The sequence below is a fragment of the Silene latifolia genome, chromosome 6 (assembly GCF_048544455.1).
Source record: "Silene latifolia isolate original U9 population chromosome 6, ASM4854445v1, whole genome shotgun sequence".
NCBI lineage: Eukaryota > Viridiplantae > Streptophyta > Magnoliopsida > Caryophyllales > Caryophyllaceae > Silene > Silene latifolia.
Window position 1 is genome coordinate 123,098,630 of NC_133531.1, and position 22,954 is coordinate 123,121,583.

Below are 22,954 nucleotides of genomic sequence, written 5' to 3' on the forward strand. Positions count from 1 at the left end.
TAAACACGACATTCATATGCATAGACGGAAAACCTTAATCACATGATCATATACGCATGTATCACTACCCTTTTGAAAGCCACATAATAAACACTTAACATGCCAACATATTTCATACCAAATCCGTTGCAACAAGTTTCACCATATCTTACACATGTTTCCACACATCTCACTTCCTTTCACATGATTCAACCATTCAAGTTCCACATACCACACACACGCATCGAAAAGACTCACAACAAATTCCCCCTGGTGACCGGCTTGAGATTGTGAGGGCCATAGTGCGACTTCGGGACGTCTCCCAAGTCTTTGCGGTAGCTCCAAACAACTCTCCCCGGGTTCATTTTATTTAGACTCCCTAAGTTCATTGGGTTCATTTGTTTTAGGTGCCAGAATCGTCGGCTCTGATACCACTTTGTAACACCCCCTCATACCAAGGTACCTTACCAAGGACTACCCTAGCATGAAAGGCTGTTACCATCTCGGTTTCCCGAGGTCAGTATATCAAAGTTACCAATTACAACCAACCTTTATTAAAGTATAAAGACTTAGTGATTACATGATTTCAAAATCAACCAAACATTAACTATGAAAGGTCTAACAACTACACAGAATGCAAGCAAAGTCTTTTGACGGCGAAAGCTAGACTCGAGTGGTGACTCCCCATGACTGTCCCATAGCTAAACGTCTGCATTACCTGTCACAATCTGCTCACCATCTCCGAATGGATCACCGCAGGTTTTACAAAACAACAACCGGGGTCAGTTACCATCTAATCAAGATAAGACAAACAAACCATGTAACCGGCTGATCATCCTCCATCTCCGGTCTCCCGATCTCACACAATAACCGACTACACACCGAAGTGTATAGCCCTGCCAGATTACCCATCGCAACAGGTAATCCTCGCCGCCAGTGGGTGACCGTAGCCCATCCCCACCTAATCCAGCTCATCAACGAGCGACTAACAATCCCTGTCCCTTAATGTGCACATCCCCTCCCGTGACGGGTTCCACGGAGGGCGAACTAGGGTGTGAAGACACTCCCGCAAGTGACTCCACCACCATCACACACAGCATCACAGCTGTCACAACATCACAACCGTCACAATACAACCACACCAACACCGTCACCACAACACCCATCCTCCGATGATCAGCAGATAACAATAATTACAAAACAAACACAATGATTAACAGTACTGAGTAGGAGAAACCCTACCTTTTCGCAATCCGCTTACGCTGCAATCAACCATACAAATGCATAACAAATATCACATCGTCACCTACACCAACAATCACATAATACAATCACTAACTGCAAAACCCCCATTTCCCCCAATTCATAATCAAGAACAGACCTTAAAATATAAATCATCAAACATGGGGATAAGGACTTACCGACAGAGGAATGAAAGATTGAACGCAAGGACTACGACGATTGCACACACAGTGGAGGATTAGGGAGTGATTAGGGAGTGATTAGAGTAATCGTAGAATGATTAGGGTTGGAAAATGATGTTTTAGAAACTGACGTTGAATATAATATAACCCTAAACATTCCCTAATCAAATCGATAAAATAACACTCGCCAGACCGGATACTCGGTCGAGTAAGGCTATACTCGGCCGAGTATCCTCTACTCGGTCAAGTATTCTCCATACTCGGCCGAGTATTCCTCGACAGAACCAAAACAAACTCCACAATTAACTCTACTCGGCCGAGTAGGCTCTACTCGGTCGAGTATACAGCTTAACAAATTCCGTAGTATTACAATATATGCATGACACATGGAGACATGTGTTAGTGTTTCAAGTGTGACGTGCTTAGTTGAGAAATGTACATATGTTACTCATCCCGCAGAGATTCATGTGCAACCAGAGCCGCTACAAGTGGAGAAGACAAAGGCAACTGCTGGTGTGAAATGTGTAAGAGTGTGTACTGAATTCATAAATGTTCATATTTTAATGTATATGGTATCCTCTTCCATATATGTTCCCATATGAGTTCATAAATGTTCTCATTTTAAGACTTTTCAAATGAATCATTTTAGCATATGTTTTAATGCTAATAATGGTAAAATGCAGACAGATTTTTCCAGCAACGAGACATCGTCTATGTCAGTCGCACATTCAACAAAACGCCATCTCTCACTTTGGGAAATTAAAGGGTGATCGACCGTTCCAAAACTTATTCAACAAATGCCTCAATGTATATGTGTAAACATTGTGACATATGTATTAGTTTTGAATATGTGACCATTTTACCGAGAAATGGTGTTGTGTTGGATTTTTTTTGAAAATTATAAAAATGTTCCTTTTGATAACATAAATGAGTAATCACAATGAGATATATGTTAGTGTTGTAAATGTGATAACCTTAGTTAAGGAATGTACCAATGTTATGTTTTAAATTATTCCTAACATGTTAACATAATAAACTAAACAAGTAAACATGGTGACATATATATGATTGTTGAAAATGTCACCACCTTATCAAAAATACGTACCTACTATGTTTGAGGAATGTACCAATTTCATATTTTTGGTGCTCAAAATGATTCTTAACATGATAACATAATAGACTAAACATGGTGACATATATGTGATTCTTGAAAATGTGAACTCCTTATCGAGATATGTACATATGTTTGAGTGATGTGACCTGAACTTAAAATGATAACATTTATGCTTGATAACATGGTGACATGTTAACATCTTTAAAATGCGACCACTTTGGTTGGGAAATTTAACTAATTGACTAGTAATAATGTGACCATATTGGTGTACATATGTCACAACATTCATGCGGACACTTAAAATTGTTCAGAAGAAAAAGGTCCACATTTCATCATAAGACGGTGCTTACAAAACATAAAGTGTTGCACATCCCTAACATCATGAGGGACTAAAAAGTGTGAACTAAAAGAACACATCATTAATCAAACCAACAAGTACTAAGTCTTTATTATTACAAACCGACGATTACAACAACGGGTTATGTCCCTTCTTCATTTCTTCTTGGGTGGCTTTGGAGGACGGGTAGTTGTCTTTGTCTTCTCCACTTGTAGCGCCTCTTGTTGCACGTGAATCTGTGCGGGATGAGTATGAAAATGTTAGACATATGCTCACATTTCAGATTAAGATTATAACATTGCTATACAAAAACAGTCATCCATTTATACCATATTTGTTAACATTTTTAGATGTTGTCACATATAATCAACCACATCCTAAGAGAGCTACATTTACAAATAAGATGATCACTTCACTACTAACTAATATGTCACCATATGTTAATCATAGATGTAACCATATTAAGCTAAGCTGATTATACTACTATAATGTTCAACATAATCAAACACACGTACATATCACGCTAAGATGGTCACATTTTAACACAAAAATATAAGTCACCATACTTACTCTTTAATGGTAACATGTTAACATTTCGTCTTCTATTATGGCAATACAATCCAACATAGGTACATTTCTCAACTAAGCAGGTCACACTTGAAACACTAACACATGTCCCCATGTGTCATGCATATATGTTATCAGGTTAAGCTAAGGATATAAGATTTGCTAAGTGGTTCAACAAACTGATACATTTCCTAAACATATGTCACTCAAACATAGATACATTTCCCAACTAATAAGGTCACATCATTATAAAAATGGTACATTTTCTAAATAAAATGGTCACATTTTAAAGATGTTAATATATGTTACCATGTGTTAAGCATAGATGTTATCATGTTAATTTCAGCACACAACAATCAAATGTAAGTACATATCTCTAATAAGCCGATCACATTATTAACAAGCATCTATTTGTGACTATCTTTAGTCTATTGTGTGCACGTGTTAAGGATCCCTTATCAACACAAAACCAAACACTCAACACTCAAACTGACATATTGTGTAATGGTTACATTTCAGTCTAAGGTGATAATATTGCTACAGAAAACCCTATGTCACCATTTTTACTCATAAGTTTTCATTTTAAGAAGTTTTGAGGTAAAACCAAACAATTAGTTTAACAGTTACATTTCGCAACTAAGGTGATAATATTTTCATATGTCACCATGCTTATTCATAAACGTTATCATCATAACATTAATTCACGCATTCTATCTAATAGACAACAATTCAAACAGGATTACATCTCGATACTAAGGTGGCAACATTTTTAACACAAATCATATGTCCCATGTTTATTTATATATGTTAACATGTTAAGCATCATTTTATACAAAACAAACATAAATATAATGTGCAACACACTCAAACATAGGTACATTTCTCGGTTAAGGTAGTCATATTTTCAACACTAACACATATGTCACCATGTTTACTCATTTATGTGAACGTGTTAAGGTTCATTTTAAACCCAATCAAACATTTTTGTAATGTTCAACACACTCAAACATAAGTACATTTCTCACTCAGGTGGTCACATTTTGAACACTAACACGTATGTCACCATGTCTATTCATTTATGTTAACATGCTAAGATTCATTTTAAACCAAACAAACATAACTATAATGTGCAACACACTCAAACATAGGTACATTTCTCAGCTAAGGTGATCACATTTCAATTCTAACACATATGTCACTATGTTTACACAAATATGTTAACATGGTAAGATCGATATTAAACCCAAGCAGACATAAATATAAATAGCAACACACTCAAACATAGGTACATTTATCAATTAATGTAGTCACATTATCAACCCAAAGGTGGTAACATTTTCGTTTTCAGATTATTGCAAATATATTTCAGATTACAGTCGTACCGTATTCCGCGCATGTCGTTTCTTGCTCTTCTTGTTTTTGCCAGCAACATCTATCATCTTAACAACGGCGTCAAGCATTTCTACTTTCATGAAAATAAAATTGATATTTTAAGATAAATTGCGAGATAAACATTAAAATCACATTTTTCTCTATTTTCGCCATCACAGCCTTCGACAAAACCTAATTTTGACATTAATTTATACGAAAACAAATCAGATTAGATCAAGATTCGTAAAATCAGATCCTAACAACAATTAACACGAAAATCTAATTTTGACATTAAATACGAACAACAAGATCAATACGAAAACAAATAAGATCACAACAACAAAAAATCAAGATTCGTAAAACCTAATTTTCACATTAATTAATCCTTTAGCTTCTGATACGGGATAAAATCAGCGTGGGTTGCGCCGTTGTCGTTGCAGCTCGGGATTGGCAACAAGGTGACTGATGAAGGAGCTCCGTCGGATCTTGACCGGATTCCATGGTACCAGCTCCGATCAAACTGTGAGTATTTCCTTCTCTTTATTGATTGATTCATATTTATGCCTATTTGAAGACGATGACGGAAGGTAGGACATGAAGATGATGACCGAAGGTAAGAGATGAAAATCTTGTTTTTGAGAATTTTTAGAGAGATGCTAGGTAGAGTGTAAATGTTGTTTGACGGATTTCTCTAGAGAGATGATGATATATGTGATGTTTGTGTTGTAAAGTAGACAAAGCACTGTAAGAATACTGAAAAGAGCAGAAACTTTGGGAGTTCTTCTTTTTTTTGTATTTTTTATTGTTTGTATCAAATCACCTTTATCTTACAATAATACCAACTACTGGCCCACTACTATCCATATCAGCTGGGGGTGTTAACGAGCCGAGCCGAGCCCGAGCTTGGCCTTGCTCGGCTTGTGCGCAAGAACCAAAACCCGAGCTCGAGCCGATCTCGAGCTTACCCGAGCTTGAAAAAAATGTGCTCGTTATAAAGCTTGCGAGCTTTAACGCGAGCTCGAGCCAAATTCGAGCTCAAATCAAGCCTATATAAAACCGTTGATTTTTTATTTTTTTTTCTTTCGATATTTTCAATAACAAGGCTCGAAGTTTATAAGTAAAAATATTTAGCAAATCGGCGAGACATTTGATATGTGTGATACAAAAATATAATCATGATAAAATATTTTTATAAAATATGAGCAATATCTTATGTAATCACACAAGTTCGAGCCGCTCGCGAGCTTTTCGAGGCGAGCCACCCTTTGCTCGGCTTGACTCGTTAAGCTCTCGAGCTGAGCCCGAGTCCGAGCCGAGCTCGCACGAGCCGAGCTTTGACAGAGCTTTGACCGAGCCGATCTCGAATAGCTCGCGAGCTGTCTCGTCTCATTAACACCCCTAAAATTATCAGCTAATATGATATTGATTCGGTCCGTTTTCACCGGATAACATCCGTTACAAGGGAGACTAATTGATTCTCATTATAGACGAATAGTTGCCGTCTATAATGAGACGAACTTTTTACGATAAATGCAAAAGTTTCCATATGCCAATGGCGGGACATCGCGGGTGCCATCGTATTACAAAAACACACACTACATTTTCCACTCTTCTCAAACCTTCCCGCTCTTTTGCTTCTCTCTCTCTCTCTCATCCATGGATCTTCCAGACATTTCCACCTGCTAACCCTAATTTCCCTAATCTAACCTCCAGATCTTCCTTCCATCCGCTATGGAAGCTCAAATCTCGACTTCCGAGCTCGCAATCACCACTAAAAACTGCACCGAGAAGGCATGGCATTTGGCCGCCGTACTCATGTCCATCGGTCGTCCTTCTTCTCCCGCTGAACTCGCTGAAAAGTGTTCGCTCTTTCCTGCTTCGATTGTTTTAGTTAAGTTTCTTTGCTTCATCCCTAATTCGCCACTTTTTTTGACTAAAAACGACCTCGTTTTGCTCTCCGCGAGTGCGTTTCGTGTTGTCGGTGAATTCTTCGCACTTTCGGCGCCGAGAATTCAGATCGGTGTTTTTGATGCAGCGATGTCGTTTAATCGATTTAGCGGTGGTGATGTGGTGAGGACGTATTTTAGGAAGAGGAAGAACTTTGGGAGTGAAGTTGTGCCGTTGGTGAAGAAAAGAGCGATTATGAGATCAGCTGAAGGTAATATTGTGAAATGATTCTGAAATTATGTATCCTTTTTCATTAGTTTTTGTTCAATTTGAGTTTAATTAGTTTACGAATTGATGAATTGCAGGAAATGATCGGGAGAATGAGAGCTTCAATTCCAAATGCAAAACAGTAAGCTCTCTTTTAAGCTACCATTAGTAATTTGAAGCATTTTGTTTACAAATTTCATGAGTTAAGGAATCCATTTCTGTGATATTTTAAGAAGTCTAGCTTACTGTCTCTTAAAACAATATTTATTCATGGTTACTGATTTTTAAATGATTCCTGAACTGAATTATAGAGTGCATTATAATTTCTACTTGAAATTTAATTCTACAGTTGTATACTTGTATAAACTTGCAACTTTCTGCTTTGTTTCTACTTCCGCTCCTTACTTTGGCCTCCAGTTGGTTTTTGTTCTTGCTGAGTGCTAGTGATGAATAAGCCAGAGCCCCGGGACGTAAATTTTAAATGGCTGTAACATGACTATGAATACTCAAATGTGTAAGGAATTAAGGGTTCAAGGTAGCGCTACGGTTTTGCTGTTAGGATTGTTTGTACCAACATCAACTCAATTGAAGAGATAATGGATCTACTATTTCTTCAAGGATGTTGTAACTTGTAAGATGGTATGTCACACTAGCTAAATAAGATACATTGAATAACAAAGATTAACACAGAAATATGTGGTTTACTAGCAATGTGTCAGCTATATTCATGGACAAGGGAGATATTTTACTGTGGAGGAATAAAGTAACCGGAATAAAATGAATAGTCAGAGTGTCAGACTGAATTAACAGACTTAATTTTGTAGCCTTAAGGTTAAACCATCTGGAGTCTATACACTACTTCAAGCAAAGAGAATAAAAAACTTCCGAACAAGTCCTAAATCCCAATTCTGATAAGTGACTTAAAACTAAAAGTTCTTTGTCTAATGGATTCAAGGCGTATATTTTGATGTAGAAGAAATGAGGCCTACAGTTTAGAGAGATCTCTTTGTTGCTTGTGGTACACCATAATTACATCTATAAGTGGTTCAAATGATAAATGTACAATTTCTTGAAGATGAGGGGCTCGAATAAAAAATGATCTTGTTCTGGCCTTCTGGGGTTCCAAACTTCCAATAGCCAACGTGTACATAAGCAAAGAGGCATTACGTTCTGGAAGAAGATTCTGTCCTGTATAACAGTGGATGAAGTAGTTAAACCAGATGATATTTATCAGTGTAAAATTTGCGGCAGATTGCTTTGCTTGCTATCCTGATTGTATAAAACTTTAAACCACTGGAGTTCCATATGCTGAAGAATAGAGTTAATTTCTACAAGTCGATTTTTAGTATATGCTTGGGTGAAAACTTGAGCGATACTACTATTACAACAACAACAACAACATCCGAGCCTTAATCCCAAAATGATTTGGGGTCGGCTGACATGAATCATCCTTTAGAACCGTCCATGGGTGAATGCACACCTCAAAATGTGAAAAAAATAGAAAAGGGAAAAATGAAAAACAAAAGGGAGAGCGAAACATAATACAAAGTCGAGGTAAATTTATTGATTTTAAAATCGAAATCCGGATTTTTTTTTTTTTTTTTTATAAAAACTTAAAATTTAAATCGAGAATAAAGATTAAAACCATTTTGAAAACCGAAGTGGAATTTAAGGATCCGGAATACCTTAAAAGTAAACCAAGTAAAAAAGAGAGGGAGAGAGATTCCATAATGTCGTGTCATGGTAATATGTGCAACTAGCAAGATACAAACTCATTATTGATTTTAGACTTAGATTGATTTTACAGAATGATTTCACAATGTAGTTAGTGTTGTGTGGGACCATTGTATGCATTTCAATGGCCTCATGTGAGTTTTTGTGCTCACGACAAGATCTTCATTGTCAGGATGCATTGTGCTTATGTCCATAAATGTAATGCGACCACCACTGAAATATTTCTGAAGAAAACCTTTTTTTAATTTCCTTCCCATGTGTAGATAGTTGATATAAAAGCACGGCCACTTGACATACCTGAAAGAGTTGCGTTGGAGAATTTCAGTGACAATGCTGCTGCTCCTTCAATTCCAATTTCTGACACTGGGCTTTTGAAGTATCATTCAAAGAACGATGATTATGAGGAGTATGAAAGCAAGCTAAATACACCTCAAGAAGATGATTTCTTTTTAGTTGAAAAAAGAGCGCATTTTAGATCAGTTGAAGGTAATATTGTAAAATGATAGTGGAATTTTGTTTCATTTTCTGTGATTTTTTGTTCAATATGGTGTAATTAGTTGAGTAACTGATGATTTGCAGGAAATGAGCGGGAGAAGGAGAAATTTGGTGCCAACAATGGACCAGTAAGCACTTTTTTAGTTATCACGTGTGCATTTTATTCACCAAATTTTATTCGTGAGCTGCTTTTAGGTTTCAGATCTTATGTTGATTAAATGTGATTGATTTGTTACTTTAATGTGGCAAGGAATTCAATTAGCCTATGCGGAATTTTAAGAAGTCTGGCTGAGTTACTAGACAGTAATCTATTGTTTTTTTTTTTAACTGATTGCTGAACTAAATTGTAGAGGGTATTGTAATTTCTAACCATGATATAATTACTACCCCATCCCATTTTTATTGCCCCTTTTGTCTTCAAATTTATCCCAAATTAATCCGCTTTCTAAATTTAGTAAGTAAACAGAGCGGACATTCAAAATTGCCCTTACTTAAGTAGGTACTACTACATCCATCACAATTCACAAATAAAGTATCCCCAACTCTCTTTTTAAGTCAAAGGGGGTAATATTGTTATTTTCTCACCTTCTGTTCAATTATCCCAAAAAGGAAAATAGGATAACAAGAATGGGATAGATGTAGTCTGAAGCATTTTTTGGCTTTGTTTCTTCTTCTGTACTGTAGTTGAGCCTCCAAATTGAAGGGTTTTTCTTGCTGCGTATTTAGTGATGATAAAGCCAAATCTGCAAGACGGAAGAAGTATCTAACTAGGCAATATTCAAATGTGTAGGGATTTGGAAAAGTAGTACAGTTTTGCTGTTAGGATTGTTTTAACTTTTAAGTACTGGTAGCTTAAATCAACACAGTCAAGAGGCAATAGACCAAATAGTTTTTTAAGAATGTTGTAAGATCCTCTGATTCACATGTTTTTTTTTTACATTTTTATTTTTCTTGCGAGGAGTATTTTAATCAAATGTAAAGAATCAAATGAATCAGAGGAAGTAGTATGTTATAACCAACGCATAAAATGAACTGAATTGCAATGATCAAACCTATAAACTATAACAATGTGTCAGACTGTCAGTTATGTCCATGGACAAAGAAGATGGATTTTATTGTGAAGGAGAAAGTATGAAGGTAACTAGAATAAATTGAATAGACTACATAACTGGCCTCATTCTGTAATTTTGAGGGCTAAACCAAATTTGTAGAATTTGCTTTGCTGCCTAAGGATAGATTTGACTTTTTCTGACTTTATATAAGTCCAATACGTTGGTAATCCAAATGCTGGAGAATAGAGTTCAATTTATTTGCGTCAATTTTGAATATTGACTTGGGTGACGACATGACTGATACTACCATTTGAGGGATAAAAACAACGATACCAAATACTATAATGTTGTGTCATGGTAATGTTTGTCATTGGAAAGATATAAATATGCGCTGTTAATCTTGCGAGTACAGTTCCTTGTAAAGAACGAAATCATTACTCCTGATATGAAAGGAGGGAATATAACATGAAATGGAACTGTTGTATGCACTCAACTAAATCATATGATATTTTGTACTTATAGTAATGTCTTCCTTTTCAAGATGCATTGAGCTTATATCAAATGAATGTATCTCTGAATTTTTTTTGAAGCAAACTTTTCCATCTCTTCTATTATGTAGATACTTGCTCTGAAAGCACTGCCACTTGACGACATGTCACGGGGAGTTGCTTTGGGGAATTTCAGCGACAAAGCCGTTACTCGGTCAATGACGTTTTCTAACACTGAGTTTTTGAAGTCTCAATCAAAGAATGATGATTATCAGGGGTGTGAAAACAAGTTAAAGGCATCTCAAGAAGATTTGGAAAATTATTTAGTAATGGGCAGACCTCAGGACAAAAACTATACCGATAATGCGACAAGCTTAAATACGCTTGAAGTACGAGGGGAAGGATGTGGGCCCCTTATTTTTAAAAGTTTAGCAGAAATCTCAGCTTTTTTAGGAGTAGACGAACCTGACCCTGTTGATTTGAAGGCCAAGATGGATGTTGATGCTTCTTCCTGTTTGAATCTCGATCAATATGACAAGGACGTGTCGTTAAATGCTGCTGTCGCTTTTCATGCTCACAAAGATGTCATTAATAGGCAAGCTCCTGAAACAAAGAACGAAGACACGGTTGAACTGGCCTTGGAAAAGTGTGTTACTCCTGACGGAAGGCCTGAGAAAGAGAAGCATTCATATGGTTCATGTGGATTAGGTTCTCTTTTTGAGGACATTCTATGCACAACTATGGAAAGCCCAACAAGCAAACAACCAACTTTGCCAGAAGAAATAGCAAATAACAAAGCATGTAATCAGGCGCTGGTTACTGCAACGCTGCAATCTGGTAACCAGAAGACATTCTCAAGACTCTCAGCTGTTCAAAAGAAGGTTCCTGAGCTCAAGCCAACTCTGAAACAGAAAGCCCCACTAAAATTGCAGCAGGGTAGTAAAGTGGACATTTTCTGTAAAAAAACGAGAGCCCCAAAAGATCAAAATGCCACTGCTTTGAAGGACAATGGCAAACACATTGCTAGGGATATTGCAGCTGTAGAACAAAAATGCGCAAACAAATCTGTCAAGGTCAGTTCTCTGATTTGTCATGCTGTATATAGTATATCCTGCAATAAGGGAATTGGTCTTGACATTTAATTTATACACTATCTTCTCTTCCTAGTTTTTTTTCCTGAGTTTTTCGGACTTTGGATGCCTCTCTCTCTCTCTCTCTCAGCATATCTTATAAAAATCCTAAAAAGTTTGGCTTTCAACATAAATTACACAATCAAGAAAAAGAAATTTTGGTCCCTTGTTATCTCGCACAATCATCATAACAATTTATGTCCTTGCAGGATCTACAAAAGTCAAATTATCCAGAATTCGAGTCTTACACAGTTGAGGAGGAAGAGGGATCAGGTAAAACATCTATGATAGTTCATAGTTTTAGGATCAGTAATTGCGTTCTGGTGTAGCACGGCGATCAATCTGTTTTTGGTGGATTACTGATTTGCATTCACCTCTTGCAACAGGTGGTTATGGGACAGTCTACAGAGCTAGAAGAAAGACTGATGGAGTAACATTTGCCATTAAATGTATGACAAAACAAATTTATGCTGATATAATATCCTTATTTGACAGATTAATTGTTCCATTACATACATGTGTGGTTATTTGGGTTCCGTGCTGGACTTTTCTCTGCTTCCATTATATAAAAATATCAGACTTATGTTTTGGGAAATTGCCAAAACTTGTTCAATTTATTAACTTAAGAACATTCAGTTAGCCAGTTGCCGTTTTTTTTTTTTTCTGGCAAGTTGCTCAAAACTTGAGGCTCTAGGGCTATTTTATGTATCTGTAACTTTGTTATAAAGACGATCATGGACTGGGGCAGGCTTGATTTAAAAGGCAGCCCAACTGTGTGGGTTTGACCGGGCTGGCCAAACTGCCAAAGATAGCGGTTCATATATCTGCATATGATGATTGTATCTAAAACGCAGAAAGAGAAGCAGATGAAAGTCAAGTCCTTGCTAATATGCTTTACATTGTTCTTCATCTCTATACTTTACCTTCCTTTAAAGACTTTAGGAGCATGTCCAACTGTCAAACCGGAGGATGTTTTGGAAGTTCGTTTTTGCAATTTCCTTGCACAGAGAAAGAGCTATGCCTTTTGTATTCCATCAACAATAAAATTTGGAGAATGCAACAAACTATGTTAACTCGAAAAGGTCAAAAAATGTTGATACATGTAGAAATGTAATTCTCTTGTATAGTTACAAATTCTCTCCTGTTATGTCATTTTAGGTAAGTTGTGATAAATGTGACAGCCTCTTTGTGTTACTAACACAAGGGTAAGGCTCCATGCATCCCATCCCCCTTATCCCCGCAGTTTGCAGGAGCCCTTCGGCCATTGGGGTATTTTTGTTGTTTGTTATCAAATGACAATTCCCTATTCTAGCTCAGCTCATGAAGCCAATAACTAACCATTTGTTCCTAAATTAAAGTCCAAGCTCCCGCTTTTGTGCGATGCATGTTCTCCGAGATTACTAATTAACTCAATCTTGCACTAGCATGCCTAGAGTCTTAGAGCTAAGTTTATAGATTTGGATAACATCTTCTTGTTTAGGCTGTTACCTAGGTGAACACAAAAACTAAGCCTTCAGTTGATGTTATTGCTAGTATTTCGAAATTTTACTGTTTTGAAGGTTCTTTAACTTTGTGTGTTTGCTGCTGCATCATTAAAATAATTATACTATAAGAGCTGATATAACGAACTGGTTTGTGGTATGCAGGTCCTCATGCAAATGCTCATGTCCACCACTTAAAAAATGAGCTTAAGATGCTACAACGATTTGGGTATGTGGAGTGACTTTTGTCTTGACTTGAATTCCATTTTCTACAGATTAAACATCATTGTAGCAGATGAGGATATCAAATATATTAATTTTATCAGGGGAAAGAATTTTGTGATAAAGTATGAAGGCTCCCTCAAAAGTGGAAATGATGATTGCTTTGTTTTGGAGCATGTTGAGCATGACCGGCCTGAGGTAAATCCAGTAGCTTCATGTTTAGGAGCATGTTGAGCATATACAAAGACATGGCAAACGGATCAGTCGGGTAGGGACGGGTTAGTTGTGGTGTGTCATATTCGGGTTAGCTCGGGCCCGACCGGTTCAAATTGGGTTTCGGGTAGTTGATTTGGTCATTTCGGGTCAATCGTGTCGCGTCATTTTTGGGTCAGTGATTAAGAGAGAAAAATAAGTGTTGTTTGGACAATCATCTACGTACAAATTAGGTTTGATAAAGATTCTTTATATTAATGTAGATAATACTAAGCATGCTTTCAAATTAGTTGATAGTTATTTCAAGTCACTTTGGGTCAATTCAAGTTATTTATGACCTGGTCGGGTTAGGTGGTTTTCTGGGGGGTCATTTCAGGTCGGTTCAGTTTCGTGTTACAAAACTCGGATCAATTCGATTTTGGGATCACATTCGTGGTATGCAATTTGGGTCAATTTTGGATCTCGGGTCAACCTTTTCAGGCCGGGTTGGTTTGATTATTCATAGTCGGTTTTCTCATTTTGTACTCGTTATTGCTGTCCATTTCTTTTCAGGCACTGAAAAGGGAGATTGATATCAATCAGCTCCAGTGGTATGGTTTCTGCCTGTTCAAAGCACTTACTAGTCTTCATAAGCAGGTAATAGTTAATGATGTTCAACTCCTTTAGAAACATAATTTAGCCTGGACTCTGTAGCGCCTATTTTGAAGCTAAGACTGACTGTTGAGTTTCATGTTTGCAGGGAGTTTTTCATAGAGATGTCAAACCTGGTAACTTTCTGTTCTCCTGCAAAACTAAAAACGGGTACCTGATTGATTTCAATCTAGCTAAGGTAAGAAGTGAGAATTGCAAGATTGCTTCAGTTATATGTAAAAAGATGTCATATATTTTGTCTGCATTTGAGCAATTGATCATGGCTACCCACTAATTGTGTACCATTTTTCTCATCAGGATCTCCATCAGAAGCCTGGGAGTCTTGGTGAGTTTTCCATCCTTCATCACTCATCAGCATTCCAATAAACCAAACAATTCCCAAATTGACTTGGTCTTAGGAAATGTTCCGTTGCTTTCGTTATGTGCTAGCCAATCATATAAAGCGAGTCATTTTTATCACTGCTTCGGGCTTTATAATGGCTGATAAAAAGAGATGATTATGGTAATGCATTGGAAAGTAACATCCATGTATGCCCTCTCTAAACACTGAAAGTTTCGTTTCTTTACCAACTCAATTTTCTTGACCTTTCCCACCGTGTTCTGCCAATTTAGAAAATCTAAAACATTAACTATTCCAAATTTTCCTCATAACTCTCTAAGACCCTCCTTGTGTCTCAGTAGTAGTCATTCTCTCTCTCTTTGAGCAAATACTTGAAGAATCTAGTTGCTGAACAATATTTACGCCATGGCAGATAAATCACAGCCTGGCCACATGAGTGCAAGTGAACATGTCCCGGCATTGCAACATACGTTTGCAACCTCTAGCAAGCGAAGAAAGATATTGAGTGGTAAACCATCTGTTGCATTAAACCCAGGGGCAATAAATGGTACTAGCCACACCCAAGAGAGTAAAACTCTGAAGAGCAAGACCATGGGCAGGTCAAAGGTCTTTGATGACCTGGGTCGTGGTAACTCCCTAGCTAGCCAAGGTGCAGATGCGTCCGGCTTAACATCAAAAGACTTGACAAGCACTAGAACTTCTGGAGAGAGGTTGAGAGAACCAATTCCTTGTCAAGGTCGAAAAGAATTGATCAATCTAGCCCAGAAAGCAATGCAAATTCCGAATCCTGGAACCGGAAGTGCACCAATTTCCAAGCGGAAGAGGATTGTTGCATCGCCTATTGTCATGGACCAGAAATTCATTTATCCCACTCCAGCTCCACTACATTCTTTTGGCAGTAATGTTTTCGGTGCAGGATCATTGAATAATAAAGGTATTCACGCAACACTCTTAATGTTCATTCTATTTCTGCTTGCTCAAATAGTCTTTGCTGAGATGGTCTCATATGATACCAACCCAGATTAAGTAGAATACTCCCCCATATTGGCATCAACGCACTAAAATAAAACCAACAATAACTTACTCGTAATATGGGTTTGTCTCATTTAGTCATACCCTCATATTAGAATATCTGCTGCTTGCTTTTAATTGTGTGTAACCTTTATTTTCCTTTAATTGCTCGTAGGAGACTCTAAGGCACATAAAGAAGGGCCATGTGTTGGAACAAAAGGGTTTCGTGCTCCTGAGGTGAGAACCTAGCTAGTTTTTTTGGTTCAAATGAGTGCACTTATGTTGCGGGTGAGAATAGAACCTAGTTAGTGTTGTCTGGTTACTTGTTCCATTTCCTTGATCACTTTGCCTTCTCAAATAAGGCTCTGATTCTTAATAAACATTGGCCGAGTGGATTTTTATTTAAAATGCTGTTATGCTCACTATATAAATCTGTTTTAAGAAAGGAGTCAAGACTAGTCACTTTATGTTCCAGTATTTGTTCTGGAGGAATGGATTTTTTTGTACATCATCCAGAATACCGTAGAACTTGTTTCGTGCACAATATTGGACTCACGCCTAAGGCTTTGTTGTCGTACAACATGGAAAATACCACAGTTTTTCTGTCTTTCTCAACTGAATTGTGAAGGGATTATGGAATCCTAGCTGGAATTTTTCTTTCTTCTCTAAGTTCTTAATTGAGAAGTCTTGCCTTCATTTGCTTACAGAAGATGCGCAACTCTTGGTATTTACTAGACAGTGCTTCTTAACTCCTATATTGAATTTCCGCAAATCCTCTACCGCAGATGATGTCCTGTCTGTTGTCTTGCTCCCTAATTTTTGTGCCTTGTGAGAAAATAGTCAAAGTTAATCGTGGAAGTTTTAAGGGAGAATATGATTGAGTTGGAGGTAGTATAAGAGGAGTTACTTTTAACTATGTATGGAATAGCTTTTTGGTTTTTACTAAACCTTTGGGACAGAGAGAATCTGAGATTTAATTATTCGCAGAACACATCATGTTTACGTGCTACTAAATATTGTTGAGAATCATTCACATTGCTTCTGTATGTTTGCAGGTCTTGCTTCGATCGCCGTATCAAGGGCCAAAGATAGATGTTTGGTCGGCTGGTGTCACGTTACTTTATCTAATAACTGGAAAGATGCCATTCACAGGCGACCCTGAACAGTAATAATTCTCTTCTCTTCACTTATCCGAATATGTTTGGAATATGGGTAATTGTTAGCCGGGTTATAGACCTCAAAACAAGAGGAAAATAGAAAAAAAAGGTTGATATGTGGTGGTAGGAGAGTAATGGTTGGGGGTAACAGTTACCTACTTCTCCATCGGATAACTACCTTCATATGGGAGTAAAAATTTCACATTACTCCTTTCTATCCTATGCTATCTCCATTCTCCACATATTATCACTTCCCTTCATTTTCTCTTATCTGAGCTTTGTTGCCCTGATGACAATTAACTTCGTCCTAGCAACCCTCAAAAATGTAAACGTGATCATCATTGTGTGCTTACTTTGGTAAATTATTATTATTGCAGAAACATGAAAGACATAGTAAAATTGAAGGGCAATGAAGAGCTATGGGAGGTGGCCAAGTTGCACAACCGTGATTCTTCCATCCCAGTGGTAATCTTCCTTACCTCTAAACTTAGACTCCCTCCATCTTCACCGCCATCCATTTATACTATCCTTGTTTGTCATTGGTGGTCAAACAACTCACCTTTTACAGATTCTCACTGACAATAATAGGTACAACATGATAGATGAACCATCTCAACCAAAACCTTAAGGTGATGGTTGAGGCCCAACTATTATAAATATTCCTATTACAACATTTTCAAAATGATAATGTAAAAATAGTTTGTTTTGATAAATCAAACGTGCCAAATTTTAAATAGCAATCAACATAAATTTAGGGAACCAAATTGGCAAATTCAGACAAGGATATAAATTGCTTAAGACTAACATTTTCTATCGGTAATCAATAATGTTGTAGGAACTTTTGGATGTAAAATTCTTACGATCAATGACAATAAAAGAATGGTGTGTTGCCAACACGAAGAGAACACGATTCCTTGATGCCATCCCAAGTTCACTTTTTGACCTCATTGAGAAGTGCTTAATAGTTAATCCAAGGTTGAGGATCACAGCTGAGGAAGCTTTCCGACATGACTTCTTTGCACCATGTCATGATACGCTACAAAGGATAAAATTGCGTAAAATGTCTCAAGATCGTCAGCCAAGAAGCAACTCCTTGCCGATGTTCCATGAATCTGTAGGAACTCCCAACAGCAGCCAACTCCGCCTGTAAATTTATGCCAAAATAGCTTTGAACAAAATCTTCCGGTCCGATTTATAACAGAGTATACCCCACAATGATCTTCTCTGGCAGGAGTTAAGTTGTCAATATTTTGGTCTCAGACCTAGTGGTGGTTTATTATAAACGGAATCAAGGACTTTCACCAGCTCTTGTGACCATGGTCTTCAAATCCCAGGCACATTTTGGTCGCAATGGTGAATTCAAGGGATAGTATGCACATTTGCACAGGTATTCATACCAGTGGTACAGTTAGCCACAGCTTGGTGTGGACTTTGGGTTTGAAATCCCTTATTGGATTGGTTTCACCGGTGATCAAGAAATGGTTGTTATTACTCAGATTCAGAATTTATTGCAAATTTGCAATTCCTTCATCTAGTTTGAGGCTTTGAGCCTATTCTTAGGGAGGAATTTATAACTTTAACTGTTGGAAAGTAACATAGTCACAAAATATGGAGTATTTTGAATCAAATTAGAAACATGATAATTGTTGGTTAGTATTACAACATTCGGAATACTCGCTGTAAAGCTAGTTAAATAGCTAGTGCTCAGTCTGCTCACTTGTAATGAAAATTGATAAAGTAGTTATATATAGCCTTTTTTTATTTGCAGCCTTGCATGGTCAACTGCCAAAGCCCAGAGTAGGATAGAGATTCCTACTATAGACGATCCTACTTGAAGTGTTCAAAACCATATCGGATTGAATCCCGGGCCGGAGTCTAAGCTGATAACTTACAGCTAGCTATATCATATAGACATATACATGACCTAGACATGATCAATTGTGACCCAGTAAACAATTTAACCTAATGAACATTAGCTTAATCGTTGAATTCATATTTAATTGAAACAGTTTTTGCATGATTTAATTGGTCTACCCTCGGAAAAACTACTACTCTCTCTGTCCCGGATAATTGTTGTCCTTTGGTTTGGCACAAAGACCAAGGAAAGAGGATGACAAGTGGACCAAATTTAGTGTGAAGGATTAAATTGATCATCAAGTTCATTTTTAAAATAGAAAAGACAACAATTGACTGAGACACTTTAATATAGAATAGTATAACAAATGACTGGGATATAGGGAGTATTTTTTTGTGGGTAAGGCTAGGGGCAAACCTGCACTTAAAAAAGAAGTTACAAAAAACATAAATGTGCCTCCCAGCAAATGTTCATCATCTCTACTTGTGTATCTTTCTACTTTCAGCTCAGAACTAAGAGTATGTGAATGACATCCTTGTAGGTTTTGAGCAGATATTCCGGAAAATGATCTTTTCATGCACAAAATGCAGTTACGAGAATGAGTGAATCTATCTAAATGAGCAACTTCTTGATGTTTAACTCACTTGCTAAATTACCATAGTGAGTCCCTCACATAATATCATTATTCCAGCCCAGCCCTCATATATGTACTCACCCTGAGTTTTTCTGCAAAAAAAAAAAAAAGCTTTAATGAGGCATCTCACAGTACTCACCTTGAGTTTTTCCGCAGAAGCTTTAACAAGGTGTCCTCCAACATCCCCAAGCAAACCCATTGTCCTTGAAAAGTCTATGTTCCCTCGAGGAGCCTTCTCAATGTTCAGCACAAACCAATCGTTCGGGGGGGGGGGAGAATACTCGCATTTCTTGTCGAGCACTCTCGGCCGAGTAGAGGTGAGTACTCGACCGAGTGTACCCTACTCGACCGAGTAGTCGTGTACCGAGTGAGATGTGAGTCTAACCCTTTGCCTGCCAGGTGGCACTCGGCCGAGTAGCTCGTGTACTCGACCAAGTAGGGGCTACTCGACCGAGTACTCTTAAGCAGTCGACCGAGTGTTCCGGTCTGGGGATTTAATCGCGCTTTTGATTTCGTGTCTTGGGGGGGGGGGGGGGGGAGGGGGGGCTTATATATAGTGCGTGAACAGTAACCCAACCCCATTTTCAACCCCAAAACCCTCCTAAACACTCTTTAGACTCTTCCTAAACATCTTTCAAGAGGATTAAGCTTTGGATTTGGGATTTTACATCTTTTCCGATCTTGCCTTGTAAGTCAAAGTTTATGCTTTTAATCAATTACTTTTGGGTAAACCCTAGGATTTTGGGAAAAATTGAGGATTTGGTCAATTAGATGGTTGTAGTTGAAAATTTTGTTAATTATTAAAGTGTTGTAGAACTTGTTGTGATAACAATTACTTGATTATTGTTGGAGCCCGGAGGTGACTTCATAGATGAAGGATTCTAGTCCTTGCTTGTGGTTTTTGGAGATTTGTTTCGAGGTAGGGTTTCCCTACTCAATTCTTGATAGTATAGGATTGCATATGTGATTGTGATAACATATTTGTGTTAATTCGGTGATTTGACATATTGTATTGTGATATTGTGTTGTGTTGTGTTCCTATGGAGTTGGTGGTGGTGTTTGTGAGGTAGTTGCGGGAGACTGACTTCACCCCCGGGATCGCGCCTTGTGGCTCTCGCCTCAAGAAGGATATGCACATTAAGGATCTGAGTTTATGGTTCGTGTTGCGATGCGAACCTGGGTGTTGTGTTTCGGGTTGCGATCCGGACACGGTACGTACCCTATGTTGCGACGTATGTACCTTTGCACTGCGGTGCGGCTGTTGGTGGCAGTGTTGCGAAGCCGTCATCGGGTTGTGTGTGTGTGTGTATGGTGCCCAATATTGTTAGGATCGGGATTCTACTTTGGATCGATGACAAGGGTAGGATTGAATCGGTAGAATCGGATCGTAGAATCGTAAGATTCTACAAACTCACTATATTTAGTTTTTTATTTGGTAAAAACATATAATTGAAGATCAAAACACTTACTCCCTCCATACCATACAAATGGTAACGTGGTAAAAAATGGGGTTTTTAAGAAAAGAGGGTAAAAGAAGGGGTAAAGAGGGAAGAAAATAGGTGGGGTATGTAATTGTGAGTTGGTAGGTGGAGTATGTAGTGGCATTTTATGTAAATATCAAATGGGTATAAGGATAATTTGGTAATGTAGTGGGCCAAATAAGGAATGTTACCATTGGTGTGGTACGGACGTATTAGGTAAGTGTTACCATTGGTCTGGTACGGAGGGAGTATTTATTAATATTTATCAATAAAATATTGATAATGAATGAATTTAGTATTGTTGTATGAACATATTTTTACAACTTACACGAAATTAGGGTTTTACGATATCAGTTTATAAAAATATATATTAATATTTTTACTATTAAATCGGATCGTAGGATCGTAGAAACGTAGAATCGTATTATGATCCTACCTCTAGAAATTTTTAAATTAATAGGATCGTAAGATTCTACAATCATGATAGAATCGTAGGATCTAAGATCGGTGAAGTATTTTTGGATCGTAAAATCGCAAAGTCGTTGAATCGAATCGGGATTCTAACAACAATGGTGGTGCCTTTATTCAGTTGTGATCACTTGTATTACTGAAATTGACTTTGAAATTGTTTTAAATTTTGCGGTGCATTCTGACATGTCTTGATTGTTGAGTTGGCTAGTTGGGTTTGAGGCGTTTGGGACGAGTCTTCACCTAGCTTGAGATTTTTACACTTGGTGGTAGTTTGATATAGTTTTGATACAATTTTAAAACAGTTTTGGTTACACAATTGTTAAATAAATTACTAAATAAATTATAAACTTGTTTCACGTTGGTTGGTTTGATGCATACAATCTCGGGCAATTGAGATGATGAATCTCTCATTTTCTGATTGTATAATCTAGTTATTGATTGTTGACAATGCTACAACATTTATATTGAAGAAATAAAAATAAAAACTAACCCAAATCCCAAATTTGTAAGATTTTTAGGTAACTTTAATACGAGGTATAAAATTATTATCCTCAATTCCGGTCATTTGTTTATCTATTTCATTTTAGAGTGTGTTATTCATTTGCGTGCCTTTCTATATAAAGTGAATTTTATCATGGGTAATTTGATCATACACATACATTATGGTTCAGTTAGCATCCACTAACGAGTAACAACGACCACAAATGATCTCATCCACAAATCCACTTTTCTTAGTTTTTATGCCAAACCAAAAGAAAAAATTAACTAGAAATCTGAAACGGAGAGAATAAATGCATAGCGAACTAGGTATATCATAGAGTAAATTATCAAATACACCCACGTTTAATCCACTTTTTTACACTTACTCCCACATCAATTTATTTTAAATTACACGAAATTAATAGCTCGGGTCATAATTTGCATCCAATGCCATTTTCAGGTGAAACAAAATAATAAATGACGATAGTGAGTACTCGACCGAGTGTACCCTACTCGACCGAGTAGTCGTGGACCGAGTGAGATGTGAGTCTAACTCTTTGCCTACCAGGTGGCACTCGGCCGAGTAGCTCGTGTACTCGACCAAGTGGGATCTACTCGACCGAGTACTCTTAAGCAGTCGACCGAGTGTTCCGGTCTGGGGATTTAATCACGCTTTGGGTTTCGTGTCTTAAAGGGGGGGGGGGGGGGGGGTTATATAGTGCGTGAACAGTAACCCAACACCATTTTCAACCCCAAAACCCTCCTAAACACTCTCTAGACTCTTCCTAAACATCTTTCAAGAGGATTAAGCTTTGGATTTGGGATTTTACATCTTTCCCGATATTGCCTTGTAAGTCAAAGTTTATGCTTTTAATCAATTACTTTTGGGTAAACCCTAGGATTTGGGGAAAAATTGAGTATCCTAGTTACTCGATCGAGTATCCTAGTTACTCGATCGAGTATCCTTGTTACTCGATCGAGTACCCAACAGGTCAGAAACTATTTTAAAACGCAACTCACCCTTACTCGACAGAGTAAGGCCTACTCGATAGAGTACCCAAAGACTCATAAATACGGAGTATTACAGTCTTCCCTCCTTAAAAAGAACTTCGT

The 22,954-nt window shown here is 37.5% G+C and overlaps 1 protein-coding gene across 1 annotated transcript; it reads left to right on the forward strand.

Moving 5' to 3' along the window:
- Positions 1–6,324: 6,324 nt before the first annotated feature.
- Positions 6,325–18,681, forward strand: LOC141587198 (uncharacterized). Its single transcript, XM_074408644.1, has 17 exons — positions 6,325–6,950; positions 7,045–7,088; positions 8,944–9,166; positions 9,260–9,303; positions 10,847–11,788; positions 12,055–12,118; positions 12,232–12,294; positions 13,492–13,555; positions 13,653–13,746; positions 14,314–14,397; positions 14,501–14,590; positions 14,710–14,737; positions 15,165–15,686; positions 15,939–16,000; positions 16,819–16,928; positions 17,298–17,385; positions 17,756–18,681. The coding sequence occupies exons 1-17, from the start codon at positions 6,524–6,526 to the stop codon at positions 18,068–18,070; spliced, it is 3,264 nt and encodes a 1,087-aa protein (XP_074264745.1). The 5' UTR covers positions 6,325–6,523; the 3' UTR covers positions 18,071–18,681.
- Positions 18,682–22,954: the final 4,273 nt, after the last annotated feature.

Excerpts from the sequence above, each read along its gene's own strand:
- LOC141587198 (XM_074408644.1), top strand. The coding sequence starts at position 6,524 with ATGGAAGCTCAAATCTCGACTTCCGAGCTCGCAATCACCACTAAAAAC. Across the intron at positions 12,119-12,231 it reads TGAGGAGGAAGAGGGATCAG|GTGGTTATGGGACAGTCTAC; the intron begins GTAAAACATCTA and ends CTCTTGCAACAG. Across the intron at positions 17,386-17,755 it reads GTGATTCTTCCATCCCAGTG|GAACTTTTGGATGTAAAATT; the intron begins GTAATCTTCCTT and ends ATAATGTTGTAG.